Source organism: Rhea pennata, chromosome 5, assembly GCF_028389875.1.
Source record: "Rhea pennata isolate bPtePen1 chromosome 5, bPtePen1.pri, whole genome shotgun sequence".
NCBI classification, from domain to species: domain Eukaryota; kingdom Metazoa; phylum Chordata; class Aves; order Rheiformes; family Rheidae; genus Rhea; species Rhea pennata.
Window position 1 is genome coordinate 11,764,571 of NC_084667.1, and position 13,010 is coordinate 11,777,580.

Below are 13,010 nucleotides of genomic sequence, written 5' to 3' on the forward strand. Positions count from 1 at the left end.
TGACCAGAAATAGACCGGAAGTGTTTCTCAATTTCCTGAAAAAATAGGCATCTTGGTGTCATTGTGTTGAGGGATGCTGAGAGAGGGGGCTATTTCTCTGCAACCATGATTATTAGGACATGAGAAATGGGCAGAAGAGGGGTAAAGATGGTAGAAGGACCTTTATTTTTTTTTTAAAGGGTGGGGGGACAATCCATAAGGGTGTGTTATGCAGTTTACACGTACTTTTAGTACAAGAGGTGGGAAAACTAGTACAGTGTTTGTAATTGTTAAACTGTTTTTTACTTTCTGAAAAAAAAAATAATTTTGGTTTCTGGGGTATAATATAACTGTAAATAGCTTAAATACACAAATAAATTGACACTATCAAATAAGGATCTTGCACTACCCCCATATTCAGTGTCCTGACAGAGTGTCTCCATTCCATGGAGATGAAAAAGACTTGGTTCATCATCTTTGACTGTTTCATCAACAGTGTCCCACTGACATGCACATCTGTTTTTGAGGTGCTTCACTGACTAGCGTGGAGCTAGACACGTCTCCGAGCTAAACGGTCAGAAAGGACCACACTTAGCTTTCAGAATTTGCCAACTACAGATTTGCACGATCTCATTAGTGAGCAGTACTAATGAAAGCTGCTTTTGTTGTCTTGACCAGTCTGACCTATCTTGCCATCAGATTACAGCTGTTAGGCTAATCCTAAAACGTGACACTATCCATATCTTCAATCATTTCCAAATCTCTAATTACAAGGGGGGCTGGAGGAATATTAAACTGTTCAAGGTATCGAGTTACAGACTGCTCCAATACCTACATTTATGCTCTAGTCCCTCCCAGCTGTACACAGTGTGGGGGGGGGGAGCTTGCCATGCAGACCAGTCAGTTCTTTGCCTGCCTTTCTTTGACCTTTTTGCACTGTACTTTATGCACTTTATACAGTGTTTGTTATAATTTGATAGTTTATAACCTAGACTTATAGGGACCTTTCTCTTACCAGAACTGGAATTTTGATCCTGACTAATTTGCCTTGTGTCATGATAGTGCAATTATCAATGTATTTAGAAATGTTCAGCATCAAAAATGGATTCAATACTGCCAGTCTAAAAACTTCTATATTAATGACCAAGGTTTGTTTACAATGCAAAAATAAAAAAAATAAACTACTATCACTGAAAATTTCTTAACCTATCTTCTGTTTTGTTTTTTTTTATCTCAACATAACTGGGGTTCTCTTTCTAGATTTGTGTTTTGCTTTTGGCTATGCTTGGCAGAGGGAAGGGGAAAATGTTTCCTCCTGGTGCAAAAATCTGTCTCTTTGCTATAGTGTGTTCAATACTTAAAGCTATTAGAATATCACATTTTAGAAGTCCTCCTGGTAGCCAGCTTAGTCATGTTATTTATTTCATCCCATTGCTTATATGTTGCCTCACAGGCCACTAATCTTCTTCAGTGTGCTTTACAAGTTAATCTAACTCTCTGTAACAGCCTCCCTTTGAAGCAGCTAAATGAGCTTAAGTTGCCTCATGTTACAGCTCAACTTTAGTAGGGATAAATAACTTGCCCAAGGTCAAAAAGTGTTACGTGTGTGTGTCTGAAAACACGCTGTTACATGTCTTATGTTAGATCTACAGTCCTGCTTCTTTGAGAATTTGAGAAAAGTGTTGACCTTCAAGGGGAAAGTATTAGAGCCAGAGACACTTTCTTCCTCCCCCCCCTTTTTTTCTGAGGGTCTCTATTGCTCTTGAAGACCCTTCAAGAGATCAGTGTTGCACAGAGACAGAAAGCCAAGCCTGCAATGCAGGTGCCTGGTAGCATTCTACTGCTACAGCTTAGTTGTGGATTTAGATCCACATTCAAGGTGAAGCATAGCAAGGGAGGAAACAAACAACATGACAAAAAAGAAATACAGAGGGACTTAATGTAACGGACTGAGTTCTTTGCACTGGTAAGACAGGTGCGTATAGCAGCAGCACCAACTAAACTGCGTCACCGTTTCTGAAGGAAGAAAGGGCTTTATTTAGTATTGCTCAGAAGCAGCTCGGACTGAGCTGCACAGATAACCTCCAAGCAGAATTTACCATGACATGAGCATTTGTTTTCTAAAGCTGTTAGTTTGTCACAGTAGAATGCTCATGAGCATGACCGAAAGTGTTCACATTTCTTTCAACATGGAAGATAATCCCATGAGCTGTGCTGTTGCACTTGCTTTTTAAACTGCTTAGGTCTTCCAGAAAAATCTCTCATTACTGGTCTCACTCCAGCAATGTGCACCAAAGTAAGTAGCAGATGATCTCAGTCACATGTGGATTCACCACCCTGCTTTGAACACACAGGCTATCTGGTACTGCAAGGCCAGGATGGCAGCCTCAGCTAGCCTCATCCAGTAACTGCTGGGCAGACAAACGTAGAGTTCTGTGCAAGTCTTACTTTCCTGTCTGCTAAAATAACTGTAACACCAAGATAGTGCTGATTCTTGCTTTAACTGTTTAGCTTCAACTAGCTTCCTGTCAAAGCAGCTGTTACTTGAGCTTTCAGCTTTAACTGAAGCTTTTAAAAAGTTTTTTTCAGTGTAGCTAAAGTGTTCTTTATTCATTCTGCTCTCTTGCAGTTCTGAAGTCATTTAAAGTGCAGCTGGGGGTTTTACTGTGACAACTTTTACATCTTTGCTTAATGCTTCACAGCAGCAATGTCACTTATTTGAGATAAGAAAATTTGCTTATGCAGGGTTGCAGCATTCCTGCAGCATTTGAGAACCCAGGTCTCAATACAGTTGACTGGGAGGTTACAAGATACACAGACCCTTAGTTTACTTATGCCAATCAATAATTATTTGGGAAACAGGTGCTTCAGTAGCTATGGCCCAACTTCTTACAGAGCATATATGGAAGAATATGTAATTCCAGTTAAAAACTTTACCTAATGCTTGGCACAAAAAGGCCAGCTCCTGTTTCTATGTGACTAGAGAGGATTTGTATTGCATATAATTGCCAGAAATCTTAATACCATAAAAAGCACTTCTCTTACTCTGCCAGGTCAAATACTAGGAATTGAAAATAACCTTAGATCATACATTTAGGGTCCTACTTTACTATTACTACTCCTATGGATGACCAAAAAAAAAAAAAAAAAAAAAGGACTTTTCTTTCACTTTATAATCTACGCATAAGACTGCAACTCCCATTTCTATTCTAGAACCAGAGCAGAATTAGCACCTGGCTATGGAACATCAAGTATAATCAGTAATACCTGCATTTGTGCTCTAAGTCTCCAGCTAGGGAAGGGGACTGTCTGCTTACTAATCTCAATCCTTAAGCATAATATTCCAGAATTTCAGACTAGATTGTGTCCATTGAACCATCGTGAAGGCATCTGGAAGTACCAAAGGTCTTGTCTTGAGGTCTCTCAGCAGTGTTCTTCCCAGGAGGAGAAGCATCACCATGGTCAGCCACCTTGGCCAGTGCTTGAGGTCTGCACTGCTCAGTCCCACTGGATGCCTAGGAGCTCACAGCTCACACTCCAGAGCTTCTTTGCTGTCTCATCATCGCGACCTCGTGGAGACACATATGCTGGCTGGCAATCACTGTAAGGGGAACAGTCAGTCAGTCAAACATCTCTATCAGCATTAGAATACCGAAATGTCTGTGTTGCCCCAGGATGGTAATACCATAACGACCATGCAGTGTTTTACATTCACTGTGCCTTTTTTCCTCCGTACTGTGGCTCTTTCTTCTCAGTTCCTGCAACCAGACAACCTGCTGTCTGGAAAAGGGATCATGCGTTCTTATCTTATTAGTTGCATGCTGCAACTAATGCAGGGCTTTAGGGAGCAGAGGAACTCACCTCTCTCAGATTTCTAACCATTCCAGACTCTACAAACCACAGCAGTTGTATATTCTCAAGACTACACAACCTGTCACATTCCCAAAAAGACTAAGGTGGACTGTGCCTGGCTTGCTGTAGCACATAAGAGGAGGGGCTTTTTTTTTTTTTCTTGTTTATACTTAGGCTTTATATTCTATTGCCTGGAAATTATTTTAGGCCAGTCCATTGTAAAACCAGGCATATTTGTGAATTAATGTTTCAGCTGTTTGTTTCCCACCAAATCCAAAACTGTCTCTTCTATTATGAAGTTAAAAATCTACGTAAGTTTTTGGTACTCCGGCACATAAATGCTCCTTTTATATCCTGGGAGAGACAATCATGCAGGGAAGATTAAGGCACCTATTTATATATTCAAGTGTGAGTAAGATGGTGCATGCTCCAGGTGAAGATCAGACAAAACTATTACAGAGAATAATCTGGTCACTTATCACAAGAGAGGAAAGCACTGCAAAGAAGTGCAGGCTCCAACAGTATCTGTGCTAAAATCAAAACAACAACAACAAAAAAACCCAAAACGCAGATCTCCATCTTCATTTCCCAAACAGTATGGTTACCCTGCTTTCAGACCTGCTTGTCAGCCTCCCCCCCGGGCTTAATGAAACTGTTCAAAAGGCATTCTCCAGGTCAAAGATCATGATGACTTGGAACTGCTCTGGGCTGTAGTTTCAGTCAGAGAAGGGAAGTAATTATGCAAAAAAAAGAAAATCAAAAAACAAAGGGGTCTGTAGTAGGAGCTACAAAAGACAATTTGCAGAACAAGGTGATGAGCTTCTCAGCAGGAGCATCCCAGCTGTGTGTCTGTCACTCTGGAGGATCATTTAGTTATAATGCCTAATTTTGGACTTATACTGAAAGGAAAAAAAAAAAAAAAAAAAACCTCCTACAGGAGCAGAAACACACATTTTTGCTCCTCCCAACAATCTTGCCACATTTGAACTGATTGAAAGGAATTGAATCAAACCTTCCAACTTCCTGGGAATTGCAGGTGCTTTCTGCTCCAACAGGTTAAAACTACAAAAAGAACCAAACTGCTCTTTCTCATGGTTGACTCCAGTGACCTCATTAACTAAACAGCTGTAATACAGTGATTTGCCCAAGTCTAAGGCAAATAGGATTAGAACTCTGAGCACGTGACAGCCTCTCCTGCACTTCCAGTACAGTGATACTCTTTTAGCACTATGGGAATGCTATCGCCTGAAGTGTTGCACAGGTCAGTGGTTCCTTGTAACACAATACTCCTTGGAACAGACCTGGAAGGGGTAGGGCCCACAGTTCTGTCACCCTAAACTTTATTTGTGTGACCTGTGCGACACACCTTTCTGCAGTAAAGAGTGACAATGATTCTTACTCTCCCAGTCAAGCAAGGTTGCTTTTACATCATCTCCACAACCGCACATCACATCAGTAATTTTCACCCACCTGAAATATTGTCCTGTCACGGAGTCTAGCTCCTCTGCCACCGCACAGTACACGCTAGTCTGAGCTCCCTCCCAAGGGGTTTTCAAGAAGAATGAGAACATCTTCCACAGCCATGTCATTACAAACGAGTGCCGGACCAGTTCCGAACGGACAGAACCAGGGTGAAGAGAGTTTGCTGTGACTTTAGTACCTGTGGTGAAAAAAAAAAAAGTAATCCAGGACAAATCTGCATGCATTAGATTTGCCTTCTGCAAAGGGGTAACATCCTCCTTGTTTCTATCAGCAAATATTCAATAGCTTAAAAGAAGGTGTCCAGTCACAGACACTGGGAGAGCCAATGAAATCCTCACTGCCTGCTGGAACTTCCCCCACTCCCTTCCAAACACTGCAGTTACTAAACAAACACCTTTGCAAAGCAACCTGCTAAAAGACCTGGATGCTAAAACAGCAGTTTCCATCAGGCTTTTGAGAATCTTTTTTATTTACTGTAATACTACATTCCTAGAGAAGACACTGCTTCTGTTCTAGTAAAATAAATACTACTTAATTAGGTTTATGGAAGGGACTGAGTAACACAGCTGTGACAGATGCTGTGACTTAAGAGGTTCTGTCCAGTCCTATGCTTCTATTTTACTGGCCTTGAACATTTAAGGAGCTGAGAATGCCATAGCTCTTTCACTGTAGACTGCAGCTGTCAAATACAATGTTCAGCTCCAAGTCCTTTCAGCTTCTACCCACATAATATAATTGCACGCTTGGATGCAGCTGGTTTTTGGACAAGCACTGAAGAAAAATGAAATCCACTCAACTGTGCAAGTCTACTAAACTCCTCTGCCCCGTTACTGAGATGATTACTGCTTTAAATTTCCTGGTTCCACAGACAAGAGATATTTTCTCCCTGCATGAACCAGCTATCAGCGACCTTCGTTCAAATAATTTCATTTCTGTGTATCCTATTTCTTGCCTTTTCTCCAATCCACTCTCCTCATACACAGTGCTCAGAAGCCAGGTAGACAAACACTTCACTCTCCTGTGAGACTTGCCTTGCAGCCGCCTCGCCAGCTCCCGCGTGAAGAGCACATTAGCCAGTTTGCTGTGACAGTAGGCAAGGCCACGATTGTAGCTCTTCTCACCGTGGAGGTCATGGAAGCGGATTCGGCCTCCATGATGAGCCAGTGAGGACACATTCACTATACGGGCTGGGGCAGACTGCTTCAGACGCTCCAGCAATAGGAAGGTCAAGAGAAAGTGACCTTAAGGAAGAGAGGAACAGTTAGGATATTTCATCCTTCTCTGAAGTCTTCCCTGCTGGAATTTCAGAGTGCTTTCAATATATTACTTGCATGCTATAACTTACTCCTACCATCATTTCAAGTCCAGAAGAAAGAAGGCACACTGAAGCAACAGCTCATTCATGGGGCCATTAAGTTCTGCTCCTCAGCTTCAAAAACTTGGAGCTGTCATATATTTCATATGTCCAAGGTGACACCTAGAGATTCTTAAACTAGATCCACGATAAGCAAATACATTGCACTATCCTTCTCATGACATTTGAACCCTGAGGAAACCAACGTCTATCTCCAGAACTCTAGTTCACGTCTTCGATTCTTCTCCAGAGGAAAATCCAGAAGCAGAAATTCCCTTCGGCATTTTGCCACAGACATTGAGTTAAAAACTTGACTCCACTGGTCTTACCAAGGTGATTGACTCCCAGGTGCATCTCAAAGCCATCAGCTGTCTTGGAGTAAGGGCATAACATCACCCCAGCATTGTTAATGAGGATATGGAGTTCCTTCTCCTCTGCAAGAAACAACAGACATCATTAAATAAGGCAACAGAGAAAAAAGACAGTCAGTCAAAAAACCTCATGCCTGTCTGAGTTGCAGCCACATTTTCTGAATAAAATCAGAATAACTCTCCTATCACAAACTAGATCATGGCCTCTGAAAAGCCCCTGCTGTCAAACCATGGTACCCAATGTGGTACAGGGATATGCAGGCCAGGAATTTGGCATCTGCTAGAATACACTGTCATCGGAACAGAATCTGCTCCTCTTGTCTGGACACGTCAATAGCTCTGAAGAGTGGAACTGGCCTCCAGGACAGTCTCATTTTCCTGCCTTTGCCCAGAATGGAATTTGTCACACAGAATAAATCCATGTATAACAAATAAGTTCAATATAATGAAGAACGGGAAGACATTTTCATAGGCACATCAGACAGCAGTGTGCATCACTTACACAACACCTTCAGCTTCTGCCTTTAATATCCCTGTGATACACACATGGTCACCCAGCAAGTTAACAGCAAGTACAGGAATAAAGCAGGGCGATAATGCTCTCAGGACACACGCTGCCACACACCTTCCTTAGCTCCGAAGAGCAGAGAGCAGTTCTTGACAAATATTCTATAGGATTTAGGGGCTGTACCTGCTAGAAAGTTCTCAGCAAACTCCCGGATAGACTTTGTATCAGCCAAGTCCAGTTTTTTAACAATGACCTGCTGGTTCCCTGTTTCAGCTCGGATTTCACTGGCTGCAGCTTCTCCCTTTGCTATATCTCTGCAGGCAACAATCACCTTCGCACCTGCAAGAGGGAAAGAAGCAGGAACACAAGCTGAGACCACTGGGAGCAGACTGGAGGATCAGGGCTAGGACAAGCAAGCTGACTACCCAGAGCACTTACAAACAACATATTGTTAGTTTAGGGAACTGACACCAACCCATATGTTGCTAGCTCCCATCTTTTTATTAAATTCCTTTCTAACTACTTCTCTGAGGAAAATAATTAGAGACCCTATGGAGGACTCCACGCTCTGTGAGGGACACTCTATTCTGTACACATATGTACGTGTGGTGACCTGAGTGCCAGCAACACTCAAACCATATAGGGGTCATAGGATCATAGGGGCCCATGTGTCTGTGGTGCTAGCAAGTGCAGAGATCAGAATGAGTGAAATTAGGTACAAGCGACTGGACTGAAACCTGGCACTGGACTGGGACAATGGGTCAGAGGGCCCATTTTTCTGAGGTGCCAGCAACTGGAATCAGTGAGGGAGGGTATGCAAGTGATCACTTGCAAATATCAAGCTGGACTAGCTGCTGAGTAGGTGAAGTGACCTGGATATGTGTGAGATATGTCTCTAAGGGTGTGACTACAGGGTCAGTTGGCTACTAGAGGGACTAGGGGAGTCCCAGACAACTGCCAAGGAGACTGTAGCATCTGGGGGTGATTAGGAGACCCATGTGTGTGTAACTCTTTCTCTCACAGGTCAAGAGCACAGGAGCACTTGGCTACTGGGGGAACTAGGGAATTCTGGACAACTGCCAGAAGGACTGTAGAGCCAGGGGTGGGAGCTGACTGGGAGAAAGGTGGGGTGGGGTGTGTGTGCATGCAAGATCACAGGCAAGTTCGCTGGAAGGAGTAGGGCAGTCCCAGCCAAGTGCCACGGAGATCATAAGGTGCAAGACACTCAAACATGTGTGTCTGGGGATAAGGCACCTAGAAAAGAAAGGGGGTGTGTGGGTGTAGGCATGTGTGCAAACATACATGAGTATGCAAACATACATGAGTAAGGAGGTCTGTACCAGCAAGTGGAGTGGGGCTGCAGACTTCAGGGGCTCATATGTCCAGGTGCTAGCACCTGGGGAGACTGGGAATCCAGGAGCCAGGGCTGGACTGAATGCCTAAGCCCAGCTGTTGGAGAGATCCACATTGTATGTATGTATGTATGTATGTATGTCCTACTAACAGATCTTCCTCCTGAGTGGCCAGAGACAGGAACAGCATGAAGCTGTTGGTGGCATTTGTGAGAGTGCTGAGTGGCTGTCAGAGTTGATTCATGTGGCTGGCCTTGTGTACACGTGTTGCATATGTGTGCTTGTGTGGGTGCCTACATTGTGTGGGAATACATTCTCAGCCTTGCTACTGGTTGGACCTGGGGACATGGAGCTGCAGAAACCTCACCCCATTTGGTGACTGGGTTTGGCCTTCTTGCGCAGCAGACCCCAGCCAGAAGAGTTTCTTAAATGATTATGAACGGGTAGGTTAATCTCCATACCAGTTATCCAAAAAGCATTTAAACCAAATTAGCTTGAAACATGAATAACTAAAATATACATCAGTGAAAGTAAGCTATTTCTCAGCTTCTTAAAAATGTGGCTCAGGGAAACCAGGAACTTCCATAGTCCTTTCAAAAGGATTGTAGTGCAGAGCTTTCTCATGTCACAAGATACGTTTTTTAAATTTAAGCAAAGAAAACATTTGAGGAACTGGGGACTTGCAACACAGTGGTTACAGCCTCTGGAAAAGCAACACTTGGGCTCCTCTAATATGTAAGTATGCCCTAGTGTACTACTAACTCCAAAGGCTGTTCAGGCCTCTGCACCACAGTCACGTGCCATCAGGACACATTAGTTCCCACCACTCTTATATCTTGTAACTGGGATCATCATAGATTTTCACCAAGAAGAAGAATAACTAGGTTTCATCTATCAGATTCCTAACACTATAGATTGAAGTGCAAGATAATCCTCCCTTAGACCCAGAAAAGAGACTACTGACACACACACAGCAATTACAAATGGATGTTTGCTGATGTAAGACAGTAACTTGCCTCTTCGTGCAAGATCTCTGGCTGTCTCCTTCCCAATGCCTGTGTTGGCTCCTGTGATTATCACCACCTTCCCATCTAGCTTAGCTGTTGACTTACACTGTCCTCCAGCAACATATCTCCTGGAAGAGAAGATAACAGGAACAAGAGAATAACAAGAAAAGGTCCAAGGACAGTTTTTTTCTGGGTTTGCAGCTCTTGGTTGGCTGTGCCCCAGCACTTGGGCCAACTGCTGCATTCAGAACAGCCAGCGATTCACATGGACAGTTACCGAAGTAGCCTCCGTCCCTCCTCAAGCTTTAAGTAGCCAACTGTCTGATTAGGAGCGAAGATCAAGCCACGGTGTCAGGCTCGTACTTATCTTCCAAGCCCCTCTGCTTCCACACAGAGCTGACCAGCCCGGCTCACCCCCAGCACGGCTGACAGCCATCAGGCTGTGCGGAGACGAAGGCTCGGAGCGCACAGAGGCGCGGGCACCACCACCGCCTCGCAGAGAGGCGCCTCCGCCCGGCCCTGGCGGCTGAGGCTGCCACCAAAGCCCTCGCAGCCCCGCTGCGGCGGGCTTGCGGCAGAGCGGCCTTGGCACAGCCTCGGCCGGCAGGAGAGGCCAACGCCCCACGGGCGCGGCAAGCGCCGCCGCTCCCAGACAGGTCCCCGCCGCCCCTCCCCCCCCCCCATGCTGCCCTCCAACCGCCGCCCCCCAACCGCCGCTCTCGCGCCGGCGGCGGCCGCGCCACAGGCGCGCGTGGGAGGGCGGCGCCCGGCCGCGCCGTTACATCAGGTGGAGCCACGGCTCCCCATTGGCTGCCGCCGTCGGCCCTCCGGCGGCTCAGCCAATGGCCGCGGCCCCGCCGCCGCGAGGCCCCGCCGAGCCCCGGCGCCGCCGCCTCGCTCCGGCTGCCGGACACGGCAGCGCCGCGGCGAGCCCCAAATCCTGCGGCAACCGAGAGACCGCTGCGAATCCCTTCTTACCTGGGCAGCGGAGCTGCAGGAATCTAAGCAACGTTTTAGCCCAAGGAGGTACAAAAAAGAATCCATTGTATTTACCTTCCCGTAAAAAACACGCGCACACCCACACACAGAAACCCCCCACGGAAACCTGGTGGGGAAAAAGACCCCAATAGCCAGGATTTTTTTTGCCTAATCTTTCTTCCTGGACATCAAAGATGCTACTCAGGAATTGAATATATTTTTATTTTCAGTATAACCATCGAATGAACAGCACTTACTATTTTTTTAAAAAAACAAGTGGAGAAACCAAGCCAGTGAGAGAGCCTGCACAAGAAACCAACGCACGCGGCGCCGGGCAGGGCGGGCTGCGAACGCCTCGCCCCCATTCCCGCACGAGGTTAGGCGTGTTTTAAGAATCACAGACTACACAAGTCTGTGCGCTTGGACCCCAGGGCCTTTAAACACCGACGCGCACCGGCCCGCGCCCAGGTGCTGCACCCGCCCCCTCTCCCACGCGCGCACCGGGAGGGCTCCCCACGGAGTGGGCACAGCCACGGGGTCCCCGCAAACAGACCTGACGTAGGGGGCCGCCGCGAGGAGGAGGAGCGGGAGCGAGACAGCCGTTCCCAGCACGGCTCCCCAGCAGGTGAGCATCGCCGCCGGCTCCATGCTCGCTGCTGCTGCTGCGGCGGCGGCGGCGGCGGCGGCTCTGCCCGGCAGCGCGGCGGAGGGGAGGGCCCCTCTCCTCTCGCCCCGCCCCCTCCCGGGGCGCGCGCGGCATGCTGGGAGCTGTAGTCCGCGGCGCCGCGCGGCATGCTGGGAGCTGTAGTCCGCCGCGGCGGCGCGCACCAGCGTCGTCGGGCCGAAGAGCTCTGGAAAGCCTAAGAAACCTGTGTCTTCCGGAGACCTTCCGTATAGTACCACGCTCCGTGATTTCGTTTAAACCCCCTCCTTTTTGCTGGCTCGCCCTGGCGCCGAAGCGGTAGCCTGGTTGCAGAGGAGCAGGCCCGTGGCCGGGCCGGGCTCCCCGGTGCCGCCCTGAGCATCCCTCGGCCGCGGGGGTCTGGGCGGCCAGGCCGCCAGGCACCACCGGCAGGGCTCTGCGCTGCCTGCAGAGCAACGTCTGCGAGACGGCACGCAGCTCGTGTGCGACACCCCCGTGTCACCCACTACAGTCACTCAGTTCCAGCATGGTGAAAGCAGTACCGGTTGTGCTAGCTGCTCTTCAGCCGCGGAGCCTGGTTACTACACTAAGACTGGACGGGGCAAAGCAGGAATTCCACACAGATTCACGTCCGGCTCCTTGCTGTAACTGTGCTGCCCTGCTTGAAGTATCAGCTTGTAGAATAAAGCCAGCTGGCTCTATGCCTTCAGTCCAGTGCTTTTTCCCTGTGAAGTACCTATCTCTGACCTATGTCTTTCTCAACTATTTTAAACAACACTTCTGCCCTGTTAGTAACACTTTCCAATTACTCTGCTGGGGAATATCTGAAGAGAAAGCTCAGGAGTGGTCTGGAAGAGGCTTATTCAAAACCTCAAAGCAAGGTCATTCATCTTTCTTATGCCTTTCTTGTAGTAAGTTTATGATGTTAACCCTAGCAAAACATATGGAATGATTATGTATACAGGTATGTCTACCTGTACAAAGGGCAGGGTGAAATGCTCCTGTCTCCATGTCCATGTTCAGGTCACAAATGTTCGCTCTCAACCTTAACCAGAGAGTTAAAAGAAACGAAAAGAAAAGCAAGGCCTGGGGCACCAAGCTGCCTGGCCTCCTTGCAGGTGCGCGTCCCGGCCCTCACTGCAGGCAGCGGGGTCATGTCGCGGCGCGGCCCCACCGCGGCGGCGCCCACCCGCCTCCCGCGGGGACTACCCGCCCCAGCATGCAGTGCGCGGCTCGAGGCCCCCCGCGCCCCGCCTCGGGGGTGCCCCGGGCAGCGCCTGACGCGCCCAGCGGCGGTTAGCGGACGGCGGCGGCGGCCGGTGGCGCCGCCAGACCTATCGCGGAGCGGCGGCGGCGGCCGCGCCCCGCAGGGAGCAGCTCCGGGGGGCGCTGCGTGCGCTGCCGCCCGTGGCGGGCGGTTTTACGGTCGGGCCGTGCTTGGGCGCGCCCGGCGATGCGGAGCAGGGGCCCACGGCGCCGCCGGG

The 13,010-nt window shown here is 47.8% G+C and overlaps 1 protein-coding gene across 1 annotated transcript; it reads right to left on the minus strand.

Moving 5' to 3' along the window:
• Window positions 1-142: 142 nt before the first annotated feature.
• On the minus strand, window positions 143-11,550 carry LOC134141684 (retinol dehydrogenase 12-like). Its single transcript, XM_062578061.1, has 7 exons — window positions 11,437-11,550; window positions 9,915-10,033; window positions 7,730-7,885; window positions 6,997-7,101; window positions 6,345-6,554; window positions 5,302-5,491; window positions 143-3,580 (listed from the first exon to the last, which is right to left on the minus strand). Exons 1-7 carry the CDS (start codon window positions 11,529-11,531, stop codon window positions 3,478-3,480), a joined length of 978 nt encoding a protein of 325 aa, XP_062434045.1. The 5' UTR covers window positions 11,532-11,550; the 3' UTR covers window positions 143-3,477.
• Between the last annotated feature and the right edge of the window lie 1,460 nt (window positions 11,551-13,010).